The sequence below is a fragment of the Melanerpes formicivorus genome, unplaced genomic scaffold, assembly GCF_026170545.1.
Source record: "Melanerpes formicivorus ecotype bairdi unplaced genomic scaffold, bMelFor1.0.p_v2 SCAF_9, whole genome shotgun sequence".
Lineage (NCBI taxonomy): Eukaryota > Metazoa > Chordata > Aves > Piciformes > Picidae > Melanerpes > Melanerpes formicivorus.
In genome coordinates, this window is record NW_027142361.1 from 15,837,878 (window position 1) to 15,856,976 (window position 19,099).

Here is a 19,099-nt window from a genome sequence, read left to right on the forward strand (position 1 = left end):
ACCTCTGAAGATCTGTGGGAGGGGAAAGCCTCCCTTGATGTACCCTGAGGCACTGTCCTGCCTGCCAGCACTCGATGGAGCTGGTAGGTGGGGAGGACAGGAAGGTTTCTGGTCTGGCCCTGTGCCCGACAGCTGCTGTCTGCTAAAGGCTTGTACTACCTGTAACATGCCCAGGGAATGGACCTAAACCCTCCCCTGCTTCACAAACCAGTGCTAGCTCCTCTTGCTGGTCTCAGGCCTTCAGACCAGTTAACCTTACCAACAAGGGCCCATCCAGGGTCCCCTGTCCATAGAATCATTTAGGTTGCAAATGATCTTTAAGATCCTTAAGTCCAGCCATTAACCCAGCACTGCCAGCTTACCACTAAACCATGTCCCTCAGCACCACATCTATATGGCTTTGCAGTTTCTCCAGGCATGGTGACTCCACCACTTTTTTGGGCAGCCTAGGCCAGGGCATGACAACCCTTTCGGGGAAGAACTTCTTCCTCATGTCCAATCTAAACCTCCCCTAGCACAACTTGAAGCTCTTTTCTCTTGTCCTATCACTTGGGTTGACCTAAGCTCCCCATGCCAGGCCCAGACCCATGCTGTGGGTGACTAGGACTCATGTCCATTGTCCAAGGCATGGATAAGGATGGGCAGCCCAAGCCCCTGCCTGCACCCTGCTCACTCGTGCTTGCTTCATCTGCAGCAGGTCAAGAACAACCCTGAGCACAGCTAAAACCTCCAGGGAGTTGTGTCTTCGGCATTCTTGTGTTGATATTACTGCACAGAAGCAGCTACTTCCCTGAGCAAAGCAGCCAAGATGGTCTCTCTTTGGAGCTCCTGGGCTGAGGACATTCTGTAGTGTGGTGTTTCCAGCCATGCCTTGGATTCATAGGGCCAAGTGTGATTCTCCGAGCTATGAGGTAGGGCTCCTTGAGGCATGATCTCCATCAGCTCTCAACTGCATCAAGTTTTCCAGATCCAGAGGTGCAAGAGGGATGCAGGTGGTGGCTGAAACACAAGGAAAAGGAGGAGGAAGACCTGTCTGGAGAGATTTCAGTGGGGTGTTGGTTGTTTTGGGGGCTGATTTAGGCAGTGAAAGCAAAGGCCATGGGGTGAACAGAGTTGGGTGAAGGTTGGGCTGGCAGATTATGAGTGCATGGGATGTACAGATGGTGCCCTGCTCTTTCCCTTAGGGTCCCTGGTATCCAGTGAGGTCACAGGCACTTGGCTCAAGACTGGTTTGGGTGGGAAGGGACCTTTGAAGGTCATCTAGTGCAACTCTCTGCATTCAGCAAAGAACTTCAACTAGAGCAGGTTGCTCAAAGCCCAGTCCAACCTGACCTGCAATGGTTCCAGGGACCAGGCATCTACCACCTCTCTGGGCAACCTGGGCCAGGTCTCACCACTCTCAGTGTAAAAAGTTCCTTACATCCAGCCTAAATTTCCCTTCTTTTGGTTTAAAAATATCACCCAAGACATGGAGGTTCTCCTAGTGGGGTGCAGCGGTGGGCTCTGTGGGTTCTGCTCGCTGGGAAAGGGCTGAGGAGGAGGACTGAGTGAGAGCCAGGGAAGCAGCACTGGGATCGAGTTGGGACACACCGGGGATAGTCACTCGCCCGATTTCCCCATCCCCGCAGCCGGCACCGAGAGGGTTATGGAAGGCGGAGACGCACCGGGGCTCACCGGTACCCACCGGTACCGGCACAGCCGGCGGTGGGTACCCGCCCCCGGCCCCGGGGAAGCCCTACCCGCTTCCCCTCCCTCTTCATTACACACACCCACCCCCGGAGCTGCTACCATGGCCCCGCGGCCGGAGCCGCCGCCTCCTCGGCCCCGGCCCCGCGGAGACGGAGGGGGCGGCGGGACGGGGCGGCCCCGGGCGTAGGGAGCGGGCGAGGCCCGGAGGATGCTGGCGGCGATCGGGCGAGGACAAGCGCATCGCTTCGGGACTCGGGCTGCGGCAACCTAGTGGGCTCCTAGTGTGGCCCCTCCCGGCCTTTCTCCGTCCATCTTTCCATCCATCCCTGGGGGAACGAAGCATCTCGGCGAAGAGAGGAGGAACGGTGAGCATTGCCCCCAAAAGCGGCTGCCCTCGAAGGAGGAGCAGGGAGGCATCGCGACATCTTTCTGCTCCACGTCGCTTTGGTTGCAACCTGGCAGTGCGCAAGGGCTGGAGGAGAGCTGGGGAAGCAGGATCGCTCCGCTGCCGGTCTCCCCACCGCCCCGCCGGCCACTGCCCGTAATTGTCACCTTTCGGCTGCTCCGTGGCACGCAGCACAACTCGGGGTGACGGCCACGGGAGAAGGGGAAAGGCCTCGTGGCGAGGCAGGGATGCTGTGGGCAACACTGTGGTGAGCATCGGGGGCGCGGGGGCCCGCGGCGTTTCTGCGGGGTCGGAGCAGATAAAGGCATCACGATGCCCAGGAACAGGGCTTTCTCCGAGCCTGAGTACTCGGCGGAGTACTCGGCCGACTACTCGGTGAGCTTGCCGTCGGACCCCGAGCACGGTATGGGGCGGACCCATGAGGTGACGGTGCGCAGCTCGGGGCCCTGCCTCTGCCTCCCACGTTTCATGCGCCTCACCTTCACTCCCGAGTCCTTGGAGAACCTCTACCAGACTTATTTCCGTCGCCAACGCCACGAAACCCTCCTGGTGCTGGTGGTCTTCGCTGCTCTCTTTGACTGCTACGTCCTCATCATGTGCACCGTGGTCTACACTGCTGACAAGCTGGCCCCGGTGCTGGCGGCAGCGGCCGGGCTGGTGGCCCACGTCCTGCTCTTCATCCTTTGCAAGTACAAGCTGCTCCCTGAGCGGGTGGCCCGCAGGGTCCTGCCTTATGTTCTCTGGGTCCTCATCTTGGCCCAGATCTTCTGCTACCTTGGTCTGAATTTCTCTCACTCTCCCGAGGCCAGCGACACGGTGGGCTGGCAGGCTTTCTTCGTCTTCTCCTTCTTCATCACCCTGCCGCTGCGCTTGGCCCCCATCATGCTCATCACCGCCGTCTCCTGCGGCGTTCACACCCTGGTTCTCGGTGTCACCGTTGCCCAGCAGCGACAGGACGCCCTGGACGAGGGCATGCTGCTGAGACAGGTACGAGGGGCCGCGGGGTGGTGGGACATGACAGGCAAATCAGCCTCCTTTGGTGTTTCCATGAGTTGGGTTCCTCCCCATCCCTATGGCTGGGCTCGATCCAGGCTTTTGAAGCTAATCCTTGGTGTTTGCTGGGAGCTGGGGACTCCCCAAAACCTATCCAGGGATCAACCCGTGCTGGGTTCTGCAGTGTGCAGGAGCATATGTCCATGCTAGGGCAGATGTGGCCCTGCAAATGTGCTCCATGTTCTTCATCATGAGGGTGGTGAGACACTGGAACAGGTGGCCCAGGGAGGTGGTGGAAGCCTCATCCCTGCAAGTGTTTAAGGCCAGGCTGGATGTGGCTGTGAGCAACTTGAACTTGTGTGAAGTGTCCCTGCCCATGGCAGGGGGGGTTGGAACTGGATGATCCTTGAGGTCCCTTCCAACCTTGACAATTCTATGATTCTATAAACATGGGTCCATCCCCAAGAGCCATGTGGGCTGTGGTTGGGTAGATGGGGAGACTGAGGCACAGTGGGCTGTTGCCTCTTCCTCCTGGCAACCATTTCCCTTTGAATTACAAAAATGTCCCCAAATGGCCATTTTTAGCAGAACCATGGCAAGGGCCCAGCTTCTGGGCTCACAAACAGCCACTGGAGCTTTCCCAGAAGGAAGGAGCTGGGCAGCCACTTGGCCACAGCTTAGGTCCCCACCACCCAGCCCTGTGTCTGGGGCAGAGTCTGGGGATTCCTTAGGCTGATTTTCTGCCCCAGCAAAGCTGGAGAAACAACATCCCCATGCATGAATGTGACTCTGCAGCAGATGAAGGGGTAGAGGGGTCAGGTGAGGGGAGAGCAATCCCTGGCCCATCAGATTCTTAATATTTCCTGAATGGCCTGCCTGGAGCAGCTGGAGACTGTTTTTGTTCCCTGCATCAGTGGGTTTCATGTCATGGCAAGTCCTTTTCCTCCCACTGATGTCCCCATCAGCTGTCCCATCAATTTGAGGAGCCTTTCCGTGGCTGGGGTGGGGGAAAAAAAAACCCCAACAGATCTGGAAACTTGTGTGCTGGTGTCTGCTCACAGCAGTGGGGAAAATCACAGTATCACAGTATAACTAAGGTTGGAAGAGACCTCGAGGATCATCGAGTCCAACCTATAAACACAGACCCCATGACTAGACCATGGCACCAAGTGCCACGTCCAATCCCTAGAAGCATCTGCTTTGCCCCATTATGGTGTGAAAGGATGCTGTGGGAATTTAGGATGCTGTGAGTCAGGCCCTGGGAGACCTCCGGCTGCTCCCAGTCTAAGTAGGAAGAGACAGGGAGGATATTTATTTGCTTTTGGGGAGTGTTGAGCCTGTGGTCACACTGGAAGTTTGGAAAATGTAGCCTGTCCAAAAAAACCCAAAGATGCTGTTCCCCCCCCCCCCTCCGTCTCTGGAGTGTGTGGTTTGGGGCTGGGCCCCCAGTGTGGGGCATCTTAGTTTCATAGTTTCATAGTTTCATTCAGGGTTGGAAGGGACCACAAGGATCATCTAGTTCCAACCCCCATTGTGCAAAAACTTTTGGGGCCCCATTTCTGGAGCTGGGTGCTGGGAGAGCAGTGTGGGTCCCTCTCAGCTGTGCCTAGCCAGAAGCACCGTGCTGGCAGGAGAAACCCCGGTGCAGCAGCGGCTTTCCCAGCCTCTGCTCCTTCCTTCTCTGGGATGCAAATGCTGCACGTGGCCGATCCAAAGGCAAGGAAACCTCTCGCTGCCACCAGCCTCAGGATGGCTGCCGCCGCCGCCACCGCGTTAATCATTGCCGTGGCACGGAGAGGCTGGAGCCGGTAAAACCTTGGCAACGCAGCATGCCTGCTGCAAAGGGAGGAACATTATGTCCAGAAATAAACATTGTAGGCTTTATTCTTACAGCTGCTGGTGCAGTTCCCAGAGGGCACTGCTATTAATAGGAGGAACCAGAGAATGTCGCTTGAGCAGGGCCGTCAGGGCTCAAGGCGGGGGGGGGGGGAGGGGGGGGGGGGGGGAGGCACAACCGATGCTGGCAGCTTCTGCCTTGCTGCTGGCCTTGAGGAGGAGCCCAAAGGTTGAACCATGGCAGGGGGTCGAGATTTAGTGGTGTTTAAGGCTGTGTCTGCCATGGTTCTGTTCAGTTCTGGACCCCTCAATACAAGAGGGACAGGACATTGAGGTGCTGGAGCATGTCTGGAGAAAGGCAACAAGGCTCATGAAGGGCCTGGAGCATATGGCCTATGAGGAGCATCTGAGGGAGCTGGGGTTGTTCAGTCTGGAGAAGAGGAGGCTGGGGGGAGACCTCATGGCTCTCTACAACTACCTGAAGGGAGGTTGGAACGAGGAGGGGGCAGCCTCTTCTCCCTGGTGTCAAGTGACGGGACTAGAGGAAATGGTTCCAAACTGTGCTAGGGAAGGTTCAGGATGGATGTTAGGAAATACTTCTTCACAGAGAGGATTCTCAAACATTGGAATGGTCTGCTCAGGGCAGTGGTGGAGTCACTGTCCCTGGAGGTGTTTAAGCAAGGTGTGCCACTTGATGCCTTCCCCAGGGCTGCACCCAGCCCCTGCTGACCTGCTGCCTTTTCCCAAAACATCTCTGCGAGTTTTAATGAAGCCAAGTCAGCCCACAGGGACCACAGGAAGTCTCCTGGGATGCTCAGGGCGTGATCCCTTCCAGACCCATTTGACAGAGCCACAACAAGCCCCTCTGAGCAGTGAGCAGTGGTTGTGACCCATTTGAGAGCCCCCCTGAGCAGTGAGCAGTGGTTGTGACCCATTTGACAGAGCCACCCTGGACCCCCCTGAGCAGTGAGCAGTGGTTGTGAGGATGATTCCTCCCCAGGGTGTCTTTGATGTCCTCCTCCAGCACCTGAACACTTTTGTCCCTTCTCACCAGCCAGGATCAGCTGCCTAAACAGGGACTTGAGGTGACACTGGTGCTGTCGCTGTCCCTGGGGCTTCCCCTATGGCTCCACTCACCCTCATCTCCTTTTCTCTGTCCCCAAAGATCCTGTCCAATGTTGCCATCTACCTTTGTGCCATCACGGTGGGCACCATGTCCTACTACATGGCCGACCGCAAGCACCGCAAAGCCTTCCTCGAAGCGCGCCAGTCCCTCGAGGTCAAGCTTAACCTGGAGGAGCAGAGCCAGCAGCAGGTAGGACAAGGGGACAGGGTGGGGACACGGACAGAGGAGGGCAATGGGACACCAATGTGGCTTTGGGACATCCACAGTGTGGTGCCACCACAGCTGGTGGTGATGGGGACAGGAAGACCCAAGGCAGGAAATGCATTTGTGTTTGTGCACCCTGTGCTGGGTTTGGGCACTCTCTGCATGACCATCCTCTTCCAGGACCTCCCAGCTCCTGCCATGGCAATCACCAAGCTGTGCCCATGCCTGAGCACAGCCACGCAGCAGGTCCCTGGCCATGTGGCACATTCCCATCCCTATGCACAGCCATGTGGCAGGCTCCCAGATGCATCCACACAGCGGGTCCCTGGGCACAGCCACGTGGCAGGTCCCCATCGCCATGCAGAGCCACATTGCAGGTCCCTAAGCCTGGCCACGTGGCAGGTCCCAAGCCCTGCATGCAGCAGCAAGGCAGGTCCCCAGACACGGCCATGCAGCGTGTGCCTGGGCACAGCCACACCGCAGGTCCCCAGCCCAAAGCAGGGCCGTGCAGCACCTCCCTGTCCCCAGGCAGGGCCACAGAGCTTGTCCCTGTCCCCAGTCACAACGACATGGCAGATCTCCAACCCCATGTGTGGCCACACAGCAGGTTCCCATCAGCCCCCCTGACCATCTCATGGGCTGATCCTTCATTGGGGGGAAAGCTGGCTCTGCTCATCCAACTGGGGATGCCAGCTGTGACAGAGCCCCAGAACTGTGCTGTCACCATGCTGTAGTGACCCAGACAGAGGTCAGAAGGGACCAGGCATCATGGTAGAAAGCAGCTGTGTCAAGCCCTGTTGTCTCCAGCCATGGACCAGCTGGGCTAATTTTAGCACCTTCTCTGGGGCCTCTCTCCCCATCTCCCATCTTTTATCTGGCTGCGCTGCTGCCAGCAATTTGCTCCCAATGGCAACAAGAGACACGTGGTGGGGACAAGCCAGTGCCACCAGTGTCCTCTTTGCTGTGAGACTTGGGTGGACACTCTGATGTTTAATATGGGGTTAGGTCCAGGGAGGTGTTTGGATGATGAGGGCAAATCCTGGAGCTGGGGAATGCTCAGAGTGAGAGCATCTCTGAGGCCCCAGAGTTTCAGAGCAGAAGGGATCTGGGGATTATTGTCAGATAGGTTCTGTTCCTCAGGGAATTGAGCTAAAAATAGCCTGGGATCCTGTAGGAAAGGCTGGTAGCAAGAGGCCCAGCGGCTTGGGGCGGAGAGCTGGATCCATCCCTCCTCCCTCCAGGCCGTGTGTGGTGGCTGAACCCACAGCCCCAGAGGCAAAGCTGAGCCTGTGGGAGCTGAGAGGAGCTGGGGAGCTCCCCCATGCCTCCCCAGCAGCCCCCAGGGATGGGGATGAGGACATGGAGCCGTTCCTCTAGCAACGCCCTTGCCGTGGCTGCGCTGAGCCTCCTGCAGCCCAGGGGAAAACTTACTCCATCAGCTGAGTTACTTACAGTTAGTGCAAGTCCCCATGCACAGCAGGGCAGAGTTATCCCTTCTCCAGCTCTGGGGCTGCAGGAGAGAGGGGGGACAGCAACAGGTGTGATGGCCTCAAGTGAGCTTGAACCTCCTGGAGTGCCTTGGTTGAGTCCTACACATGGTTGTAGGGTCTCAGCATGCTTTTAGATTGCTCAGACTTTCCTGGTATGGTTTAACCCAGGTCCATACACCCAGCCCCAACCCACTGCCAGGGCAGGGCATGCTGGGACTTTGGGAAACATTGGTGGAGACCCTGAGGTGGCTTCCAGCACCATGGCCCAGGTTAATTGGAACCAATGAAAGCTTGGCCAACACAATTAATTTTAATTCTTAATCCTGCAGGAGGGATCTGGGGAGCACAAGCAAAGTTTGCATCTCAGCCAGTGTCCAAAGAAGTGTATAGGACTATCCCTCCTGCATGCCTCCAAGGAGAGGGAGACTCCTGGCAGCAGCACCCCAAAAATGCCACCTTCCCATTCTCCCCTAACTGGGGTTAATCCCCACATCCAAAAATCTTGAAGAGAACTTGTGAAAAAGGGAGGAAAATAGTAAGAGGAGTGGTTGACATCCCTGCTAGAGCATTGCCAGGGGAACTTGCCTCCCATGGGCACATCCCTTCTATCTGTGGGTGTGGGTTGGAGTTGGGGTGGTACTCCCCACTACCTGTGGGGTTCCTTGAGACACTCTGAAGGAAAAGCTTCAGTTTTACCTATGGCTTTATCTGCCTGTGGCCCTTTCTCCACACAGAGCTGAGAGGCTGGGCTAAAGAGGTGTCTGAGCCCTGAGACCCTTTGGGGACAGCCAGCTCCAGCAGTGAGGGTTCAGGAGCTTTGGCCCTGGGCAGCCTGATCTGGTAGGAGGTGTCCCTGCTCAATGCAGGGTGCTTGAACAAGATGACCTTTGAGAGTCAGTTCCAATCCAATGCAACCTGTAAACTTCTTTGAGGGTGGCAGAGCACTGGAACAGGCTGCCCAGAGAGGGGGTGGAGTCTCCTTCACCGGAGACTTTCAAGGCTCACCTGGATGTGTTTTATGTGATCTGCTTTAGGTGATGCTGCTCTGTCAGGGGGGTTGGACTTGGTGATCTTCAGAGGTCCCTTCCAACCCCTAGCATTGTGTGATTCTGTGACTTTACATTCAGACTGTGCATTTGCACCCTGTAGTGGATTTGCACCCTGTAGTGGATTTGCAGTGTGTGTTTGTGCTCTGCACTTGCACCAGGCCTTTGCACCATGCGTTTGGACTGTGCCTTTTGCACCACTCACTTGCAGCAGGCATTTAGCTCATGAGTTTGCACCATGGCTTTGCACCGTGGCTTCACACCCTGTGTTGCTGTGCTGGGCACAGCCTCAGCATTGTGTTATGGGGAACCCCCTTCCTTGCCCCTTGTCCCCAGGAGCAGCTGATGCTCTCCATCCTGCCCAAACACGTGGCTGATGAGATGCTGAAGGACATGAAGAAGGACCCCAGCCAGAAGGAGATGCAGCAGTTTAACACCATGTACATGTACCGCCACGAGAACGTCAGGTAGGACCAGCTCAGTACTTGCTGGCTGAAAGAACCACCAACTCTTTGGACAGAAATGTGTATTCTGCAGTCCTGGCTAGGGAAGAGGGGGGAGATTGGGGTGGCTTGCAGCTAAAGCTTTGGGTTGTCAGACAAGCCTTGGAACAGGCTGCCCAGGGAAGTGGTAGAGTCACCACCTCTGGAGGAATTTAGAAGACATGTTGATGGATGTGGTGAGACTCCACCTGGAGTACTGCAGCCAGTTCTGGAGCCCCTATTACAGGAAGGATCTGGATATGCTGGAGCGTGTCCAGAGAAGGGCCATGAGGATGAGTGGAGGGCTGGAGCTCCTCTCCTATGAGGACAGACTGAGGGAGTTGGGGCTGTTCAGTCTGGAGAAGAGAAGGCTCTGAGGAGACCTAATTACAGTATCACAGTATCACTAAGGTTGGAAGAGACCTCAAAGATCATCAAGTCCAACCTGTCACCACAGACCTCATGACTAGACCATGGCACCAAGTGCCACGTCCAATCCCCTCTTGAACACCTCCAGGGATGGCGACTCCACCACCTCCCCGAGCAGCCCATTCCAATGACGAATGACTCTCTTGGTGAAGAACTTTCTCCTCACCTCGAGCCTAAACTTCCCCTGGCACATCTTGAGACTGTGTCCCCTTGTTCTGGTGCTGGTCGTAATTGTGGCCTTCCAGTATCTGAAGGGGGCCTACAAGAAAGCTGGGGAAGAACTTTTTAAGGTGTCAGGTAGTGATAGGACATGGGGGGAATGGAACAAAACTAGAAATGGGTAGATTCAGATTGGATGTTAGGAAGAAATTCTTCCCCATGAGGGTGGTGAGACACTGGCACAGGTTGCCCAGGGAGGTGGTGGAAGCCTCATGCCTGGAGGTTTTTAAGGCCAGGCTGGGTATGGCTGTGAGCAACCTGATGTAGTGTGAGGTGTCCCTGCTCGTGGCAGAGGGGTTGGAACTAGATGATCCTTGAGGTCCCTTCCAGCCCTAGCAATTCTATGATTCTATGAATGGTCACCTGGCAGTGCTGGGTGGTTGGATTTGATGACCTGAAGGGTCTCTTCCAAGCCAAACGATTCTGTAACGCTCAAGCGAAGGGTGACAGGGGATGGCTCCCAGACAGCCCAAGGTATGAGGTGCCTTTGTGCTCCAGCCATGGTTTGCAAAGCCATGTCCCAAAGGAGAGATGGGGAGGAGCCAGGGTGCAGGGGCACAGTGGAGCTGAACTGCTGCCTGTCACTCCCTGCAGCATCCTTTTTGCTGACATCGTGGGCTTCACCCAGCTCTCCTCATCCTGCAGCGCCCAGGAGCTGGTGAAGCTCCTCAACGAGCTCTTTGCCCGCTTTGACAAGCTGGCAGCTGTAAGTAACACCCCCTTGCCTCCCCAGCACCCAGCCTGGCGTGTTGTGTGCGGGGCAGGCCTCAGCCACCACCCCACCCTAACCCCAAGCCAAAAGCTGCATCCTGGGATGGGATGAGGAGGTTAAAATAGGATTGCTCCAGGATGCTGGAGACGCCCTGAGATGCAAAAATAGATCTGGGAAGGAGGGGGGAGGCTACCCTAGAGCCAGGAGGGCCCTCTCCAGCCAGGATGCAGTCGGATTCCCAGACAAGCCCTCAAGGGAGGCAGGGTGGGAATGGAAAATCCGATCGCTTGTGTGTCTGCCAGGCGTGGGAGACTTCTGCATGGAAAAGGGCAGCCAGGGAGAGGGCTGGAGGGAACTGGGGGAAGTCCCAGTTGATGGATGGGGCTGATGCTTTGACCCCTCCCCACCCCCTGTCCCCAGAAATACCATCAGCTGCGCATCAAGATCTTGGGAGACTGCTACTACTGCATCTGTGGGCTCCCTGAGTACCGGGAGGACCACGCTGTCTGCTCCATCATGATGGGGTTGGCCATGGTGGAGGCCATTTTGTAAGGGCTTTGTCCTCAAGGAGGGGTATAAGGGTGGGCAGGGGGTCCTGGTGGGCTGGGGTGCAGCATGGGGGGTTCAGAGGTCCAGACTCTGCAAAATGTATTAAAGTATAGAAGGGTGGTAAAAAATAAGGGGGGGGAGGGTGGGAAGTCGGGATGGGAGTGTGCTGTTTGTGGAGTGGGGAATGGTTGGGAGTCACCTCCCAAGAAAATTGGGGACAATTGTTTTTTGTTGTGACAGGATGAGGGGTGATAATTTTAAACTAAAAAAAGGGGAGATTCAGGCTGGATAGAAGCAAGAAATTGTTTACAGAGGGTGGTGAGACACTGGCCCAAGTTGCCCAGAGAGGTGGTAGATGCCCCCATCCCTAGAACCATTCCAGGTCAGGTCGGATGGGCCCCTGAGCAACCTGCTCTAGCTGAAGATGTCCCTGCTGTCTGCAAGGGGATCGGACTAGATGACCTTGAATGTCCCTTCCTACCTGAGCCACTCTGTGATTCTATGGTACCATCCTTGTCTCCCCCCCCCCCCCCCCAGCTACGTGCGGGAAAAGACCAAGACGGCGGTGGACATGCGGGTGGGGGTGCACAGCGGGACGGTGCTGGGCGGGGTGCTGGGCCAGAAGCGCTGGCAGTACGACGTCTGGTCCACCGACGTCACCGTGGCCAACAAGATGGAGGCAGGTGGCATCCCTGGGTGAGTACCTCTGGTGAGGCCCCCACCTGCAGTGCTGGGCCCAGCTCTGGGGTCCTCAGCACAGGAGAGACATGGACCTGCCAGATAAAGTGAAGGCCACAAACATGATGCAAGGGTTGGAACCCCTCTGCTGTGAGGACAGGCTTGAGAGAGTTGGGGTTGTTCAGCCTGCGGAGGAGAAGGCTCCAGGAAGACCTTGTGACCTTCCAGTACTTAAAGGGGGCTGAGATGAAAGCTAGGGACAGACTTCTTAGCAGGGCCTGTGGTGAGAGGATGAGGGGTGATGGTTTTAAACTAAAAGAGGGGAGGTTTGGACTAAAATACCAGGAAGAAAATGTTCATGCTGAGGCTGGTGAGTCTCTGGCCTAGGTTACTCTGAGAGGTACTAGAAACCCCATCCCTGGAACCATTCCAGGTCAGATGAGGCTCTGGGCAACCAGCTGTAGTTGCAGCTGTCCCTGCTCAGTGCAGGGGAATTGGACTAGAAGACCTTTAAAGGTCTCTTCCTGTCCAAACCATTCTATGATTCTGTGATCTCCAGAGGGGAGGTGGCTGGGATGTGGTGTCCTGCATCCAAGGATAACTCTGGCACCTGGTGCTGGCAGGCGGGTGCACATCTCGCAGAGCACCATGGATTGCCTGAAGGGTGAGTTCGAGGTGGAGCCAGGTGAAGGTGGGTCCCGCTGTGAGTACCTGAAGGAGAAGGGCATCGTCACCTACCTCGTCGTGGTCCCCAAGCAGCCCCTGCGCAACGGCATCAACGGGGTGGTGAGTGATGGTGGGGATGCACGGCAAGGCCATGGGACACACCCTCCCCCCCGAACTATCACCTTCCACCTTGCAGAAGCTGTCACTGACCTCATCCCACGGCGGTTCCCCATCGCTGGTCAACACCAAAGAGTGCAATGGCAGCCTCAGCCTGGCCTGCACCAGCCTCAAGGAGCTTGAGGAGCCTGATGCCCGGGTGAGGAGCACTCTGGAGAGCGGGGAGGAGGATGGAGAGGTACAGCCCTCACGGAGCACCAGCAGCTCACCTGCCTTTGCTGGGGGGCCGCTGCCAGCCATGCCGGGGCGGTTGAACCTCCCAGCGGCACCGGCGTGGCCTGGCTGACGCCTTGGCTGTGCGGGCACAGGCGGTGAACCCCTCCTTCCCCAACCCCCGGCGGCGGCTGCGGCTGCGGGACCTGGCCGAGCGCATCATCGATGCCTCACAGAACGAGCAGGAGCTCAACAAGCTGCTCAACGAGGCCTTGCTGGAGCGCGAGTCCATCCAGGCGTGAGTCACCTCAGCTGGCGACGCGTGCCCCAGTGTGTGCCTGGTGCCGGCGGACGCTGAGGTGGGGTTGTTGCCAACAGGCTGAAGGGGAAGAGCACCTTCCGGCTTTCCATGCGCTTCATCGACCCCAAGATGGAGACTCGCTACTCAGTGGAGAAGGAGAAGCAGAGTGGGGCTGCCTTCAGCTGCTCCTGTGTGGTTCTCTTCTTCACCGCCTTGGTCGAGGTCTTCATCGACCCTTGGTACGGCAGGGAGGTGGTGGGAATGGGTGGCCTGAAGCCACAATGCTCAGCCACACTGGGATTCAAACCTGACCCCTCTTGACCTTCTTGGCAGGTTGGTGGCCAACTACGTGACCTTCGTGGTGGGGGAGATCCTGCTGCTCATTCTCACCCTCTGCTCATTGGCTGCTATCTTCCCCCAGGTGAGATGGGAGGTGCTCACTACTGGTGGTGGCAGGACACCCTGGTGTCTCATCACTGTTCTGCTGGAGCCACTGCCCTCCTCCCCTCCCACTTCCTCTCCCCACAGGTCTTCCCCAAAAAGCTTGTGTCCTTTTCCACCTGGATCGACAGGACCCGCTGGGCACGCAACACCTGGGCCATGGCCGCCATCATCATCGTCACCATGGCTGACATCATGGACATGGTGAGGCACCAGCCTGCATGCCAGTGGGGCTGAGCCTGCTCCATCCCCCGGCCAAGCAGCCCATAATTGTGCACAGCCCTGTGCATGACCCATTGTTATCATAATTAATGGGAAAAGCAGGTCGAGGGAGGCGATTCTCCCCCTCTACTCCGCTTTGGTGAGACCCCACCTGGAGTACTGTGTCCAGTTCTGCAGCCCCTAGTACAGGAAGGATCTGGAGGTGCAGGAACGTGTCCAGAGAAGGGCCACGAGGATGAGCAGAGGGCTGGAGCTCCTCTCCTATGAGGACAGACTGGGAGTTGTGGTTGTTCAGTCTGGAGAAGAGGAGACTGAGGAGACCTAATTGTGGCCTTCCAGTATCTGAAGGGGGCTACAAGAAAGCTGGGGAGGGACTTTTTAGCGTGTCAGGGAGTGATAGGACTAGGGGGAATGGAACAAAACTAGAAATGAGTAGATTCAGAGTGGATGATGGGAAGAAGTTCTTCCTCATGAGTGGTGAGACACTGGAACAGGTTGCCCAGGGAGGTGGTGGAAGCCTCATGCCTCAAGGTTTTTAAGGCCAGGCTGGATGTGGCTCTGAGCAACTCCATGTAGTGTGAGGTGTCCCTGCCCATGGCAGGGGGGTTGGAACTGGCTGATCCTTGAGGTCCCTTCCAGCCCTAACGATTCTATGATTCTAAAAGCCCTGTAGGGCTGGCATTTAGGTCCTCCTCCTGCTCTGCAAAGCCCCCTGGGCCTTTGGATGCTCATGGAGCCCATGCAGAGCTACACCTTGTCCCTGTGTCCCCCTCCTCACCCTGCCCTTCTGTCTCCAGCTCAGCTGCTGGCAGGACAACGGCAGGATGGGCAATGGGACTGTGGGGCCACTGCAGCTGGGGGGCTGCGGGGAGCAGCCCAAGTACTACAGCTACATCGCCTTGCTGGCCTTGGTGGCCACCATCATGCTGGTGCAGGTCAGCCACATGGTCAAGCTGACCCTTATGGTGCTGATCACCGGGGCCACTGGCGCCGTCAACATTCTCGCCTGGGAGCACATCTTTGACCAGTACGACCACCGTCGTGGCCAGCAAAGCACGTAAGGGGTGGCAGGGGGAGTGGGTATGGGTTGGAGGGCATGGCCATGCTCACCATCCACCCACACCTCGCCACCACTCTTGGCAGGTCCTCAATCGTCCCTTCCAAGTACTCCATGACAGTGATGATCTTCATTGTGATGCTCAGCTTCTACTACTTCTCTCGCCATGTGAGTGCCTTTCCCACCCGCCCCTCAGGCAGCTCCTCTCCCCTCTGTGTCTTCACCCTCAGCTCCTGCTCTTCTTTCTTACAAGCTTCAAGGCATCAGGATTTGTGAACAGCGCTTCTCTAAGGAAGTCCACTCAAGGGCTGTGTAGATTCAGTGCAGAAAACATCTCCCATCTTGTCCTCTTGGTTAGGGTTGGGCAATAGCATGGTGGTCCCAAGGCCCATGCCTGCCCTGCAAAGGTTCCATCTGCACCTTGGAGCAGATCTAATTCCCCAGTTAGGGCTTCACCTTGTCTCAGAGCCTTCTTCCAGGCTGTCCCCAAGCACAAGCTGGCCCCACAGTGGCTGGGATGCTCCCAGCACTGGAGGGGACTCAGTGGTGGGTTGGAATTGGGGTGCAGCCATATGCCCTCACCCTCAGGTGGAGAAGCTGGCCAGAACCCTTTTCCTGTGGAAGATTGACGTTCACGACCAGAAGGAACAAGTCTATGAGATGAGGCGCTGGAACGAAGCCCTCGTCACCAACATGCTGCCCGAGCACGTGGCCCGGCACTTCCTGGGCTCCAAGAAGCGGGATGAGGTGAGGGGTGCCTAGGAGAGAGGATTTGCCCCAGCTTGGGGGTGGGGGAGCAGCTCCAGGTCTGAAGGCTTTGCCATAGACTCTAGCTGAGCATCTTTGGTTGGATGATGTCTTGGCCGTGACAAGTTGAGGTTGCAGCAGATGGACATGAGGAGATGGCTTTGCAGGAGGGTTTGGGTTTGCTGGAGGTGTTGGTGTCACACGTGGCCGTGTCCCCGGATCTCAGCCACTGTCCCATCCCATCTCCAGGAGCTGTACAGCCAGTCCTATGATGAGATCGGGGTCATGTTCGCGTCTCTCCCCAACTTTGCTGACTTCTACACAGAGGAGAGCATCAACAACGGAGGCATCGAGTGCCTGCGCTTCCTCAACGAGATCATCTCCGACTTCGACGCGGTGAGTTGAGAGGGAGCCGGCCACAGGGATGCTGCAGGGCTTGGGCAGACCTTCCCCTCCTTCCCCAGCTTGGGGCAAAAGCCCCTGCCACAGCCTCAGGGTGTCTGAGGGTCTTGTCTCCATGGCTCAGCTCCTGGACGAACCCCAGTTCCAGTGCATCACCAAAATTAAAACCATCGGCAGCACCTACATGGCCGCCTCGGGAGTGACCCCCAATGCCAGTGCCAATGGCTACAGTGCCAAGGTGAGGGCTCTTCATGGGGTGTGAGCAGGTGTGACAGGAAAGCTGATCAGCAAAGAAGGCCCTGGGGGTGTTGGCTGACAGGAGACTGGAGATAAGCCAGCAGTGTGTCCAGGTGGCCAAGAAGGCAAACAACATCCTGGATTGGATCGGCAATAGTGTGGCCAGCAGGTCAGGGATTTTCCCCCTGCACTTGGCACTGGTGAGGCGACACCTCAAATTCTGGGTTCAGTTTTGGGGTCCTCACTTCAAGGAGGACCTTGAGGGGATGAAGCATACCCAAAGAAGGGTGACAAAGCAGTTGAAGGGTGTAGAGCGCAAGTCTTATGAGGATCAGCTGAGGGAACTGGGGTTGTTGAGCCTGGAGAAAAGGAGACTCGGGGAGACCTCGCTCTCTACAACTCCCTGAGAGAAGGTTGGAGCAAGGTGGGGGTCAGTCTCTTCTCCCAAGGAATAAGTGATAGGACAAGAGGAAATGATCTCTAATTGCCCCAGGGGAGGTTTATGTTGGACATGAGGAACACTTTCTTCCCCCAAAGGGTTGTCAAGCACTGGCCCAGGCTGCCCAGAGCAGGGGTGGAGTCCCCATCCTGAAGGGATTTAAAAGCTGTGTAGTTGTGATGCTGAGGGACATGGCTTAGTGGGGACCTGGCAGTGCTGGGTAAATGGTTGGGGCTGATGATCTCAAAGATCTTTTTCAAGCCAAATGATTTGATAAGGCCCTGCCCTGCCCTACTCTTGCAGAAGGAGACCCTCTCAGACAAGGAGCGCTGGCAGCACCTGGCCGACCTTGCTGACTTTGCCTTAGCCATGAAGGTGACACTGATGAACATCAACTACCAGTCCTTCAATAACTTCATGCTTCGTATAGGCAAGTCCAGGAGCGTGGGGACAGGGTCTGCCTCGCTGTCTGCTGTCCCTGCTTCCCCATGAGTGGTGCAACAACACTGGGAAGCAGCTGAAGGCAGCAGGGCTGAGGGGGGAGGGACCATTTTTGCCCTACCCTGTGGCCTGGGACAGACTCTCCGGCAGACCAGGACACCCTGTGTCGCCAAGCACAGAGGTGACATCTGGTCCCTGGTCTTGCACAGGCATGAACAAGGGAGCTGTGCTGGCTGGTGTCATCGGTGCCCGCAAGCCGCACTATGACATCTGGGGCAACACCGTGAACGTGGCCAGCAGGATGGAGTCCACCGGCGTGATGGGGAACATACAGGTGGGGTGAGGTGGGGGGGGAAATAAACTGGCCACCCATGGTGGGCTGCAGCCCTCAAAGCACCCCAGACTTGGAGTGGGAGGGGGGAAAAGTGCTGCTAGCAGGGCTGGGGCTGGTTGAGGGCCACCTTCAGGCTGAGAAGGGGGCAAAATGATGCTTAAAGAAGGGCACTGTGAGACTGGAGGGTGGAAGACAGGCTGCTGAGTAGAGCCATTATATATGAATGGCACAGGGACGTTCCCTGCTCCCCATATCACATACCAGGAAAGGCCTGTTCCTTATCCTCCCACCATGTTCCCTTGTCCTTGCAGGTGGTGGAGGAGACCCACCTCATCCTGAAGGAATATGGCTTCCGCTTCGTGCGCCGGGGAGCCATCTACGTCAAGGGCAAGGGGGAGCTGCTCACCTTCTTCCTCAAGGGCCGGGAAAAGCAAGGCTCCTTCATCAATGGCTCCTCTGTCACCCTTCCCCATCAGGTAGTGGACAGTTCATGAGGCTCTGGTGCCTGCCCACCACCACAGCCACCGCCTCCCAGCACTGAGCAGGCAGCTCAGGCTGGTCTGGAGCCAAAACCACACCTGGAGAAACCAACCCCTTCGCGCAACCTTTCTGAGCCCTGCTGGAAGTTCCTGGTGGAGAGGTTTGCTCCATTGTGCCTGTGGCTGAGCAAGAGGGAGGCATGAGGCCACCTGGGAGGGCTCCTATGGCTGTTCATGCTCGCCCAAGCACAGACAAGCCTGCCACACCAGCTGGGCACAAGGGACATGCATCACCCTTCCCTGGGCCTCCTGGGCTTCGCCAGCCACAGCAGGGGGACAGGGTGACCTTAAAGTAGCATCATGAGCCTTGGCATGAGGAGACCCAAACTCAGGGCTGGATGGGAAGACACCACAGCTCTCCTGGGTGCCAGGAGTGGGAGCTACAGCCCAGGAGCATCTGGGCTCTGCTGTTAGTTGGTACCAAGTTCATCCTGGTCACCAAGCACCACAGTTAGGGACCGGGGAGCTGGAGAGCGCAGTGCTGCCACCCTTGGCTGGGGGAAGCAGGAGAAGGTCCTGACCTTGTGCATTTCAGATATAGAAATACATAGAACATGAGAAAACAGCTGGACAGGTGCCTTTTAATGGTGCCCCTTCCCTCCCTGCACACTGCCATATGCTGCTGCCACTTTGCTGTTGCTTGATGGAACAGAGGGGCTGCATGGGCCCAGGAGGGGGGGGGTGGGTTGAGGCCAGGGAAGAAGGCAGGCACCTGCAGAGTGTAATTAAGCTACTAGATTCCTAAATAGAAGCAGTTGAGTTTCAAAGCCTGGTTCTGTGCCTGCTTTGTTCTGGGGGGGGTTGGATATGGTGAGAAGGGTTTGACCACCCTTGTGAAGGGATGTTGGCTTTGGAGGGGTCAGAGCTGAGCATCTCCCCCTGGAGGCATTCAGTCCTCTCCCAAGCTGGGGCTCAGCCCAGCCTCTGAGAACAGCCAGGCAGTACTTTTTTCCTGCTTTCCAAACATTTTTCACTGAAGGAAGCACAAGCACAGAATTAAAAGCAATGCAGGGCACTGAAAATTGTCTTTTAATGAGCCACATCTGAGTTTCTGTAGGCCACAACTGGCATCAGGAACAGACAT

General features: G+C 56.8%; 1 protein-coding gene across 3 annotated transcripts; it reads left to right on the forward strand.

The window, feature by feature from the left end:
• The first annotated feature begins 91 nt into the window (after positions 1-91).
• Positions 92-18,576, forward strand: ADCY3 (adenylate cyclase 3). 3 transcript variants are annotated; one of them, XM_068143151.1, is made up of 21 exons: positions 875-911; positions 1,629-3,082; positions 6,090-6,239; positions 9,127-9,257; positions 10,515-10,626; positions 11,053-11,180; positions 11,719-11,877; positions 12,483-12,645; positions 12,722-12,880; positions 13,011-13,153; positions 13,234-13,395; positions 13,490-13,577; positions 13,685-13,801; positions 14,617-14,876; positions 14,963-15,044; positions 15,465-15,623; positions 15,873-16,019; positions 16,150-16,263; positions 17,005-17,131; positions 17,352-17,476; positions 17,788-18,576. In XM_068143151.1, the coding sequence occupies exons 2-21, from the start codon at positions 2,408-2,410 to the stop codon at positions 17,968-17,970; spliced, it is 3,384 nt and encodes a 1,127-aa protein (XP_067999252.1). In that variant the 5' UTR covers positions 875-911; positions 1,629-2,407; the 3' UTR covers positions 17,971-18,576. The 3 variants fall into 3 exon arrangements, with proteins under 3 accessions (XP_067999253.1, XP_067999254.1, XP_067999252.1); XM_068143152.1 differs by having other exon boundaries at positions 92-3,082; positions 12,722-12,841; XM_068143153.1 differs by lacking the exon at positions 16,150-16,263 and having other exon boundaries at positions 92-3,082.
• The last annotated feature ends 523 nt before the right edge of the window (positions 18,577-19,099 follow it).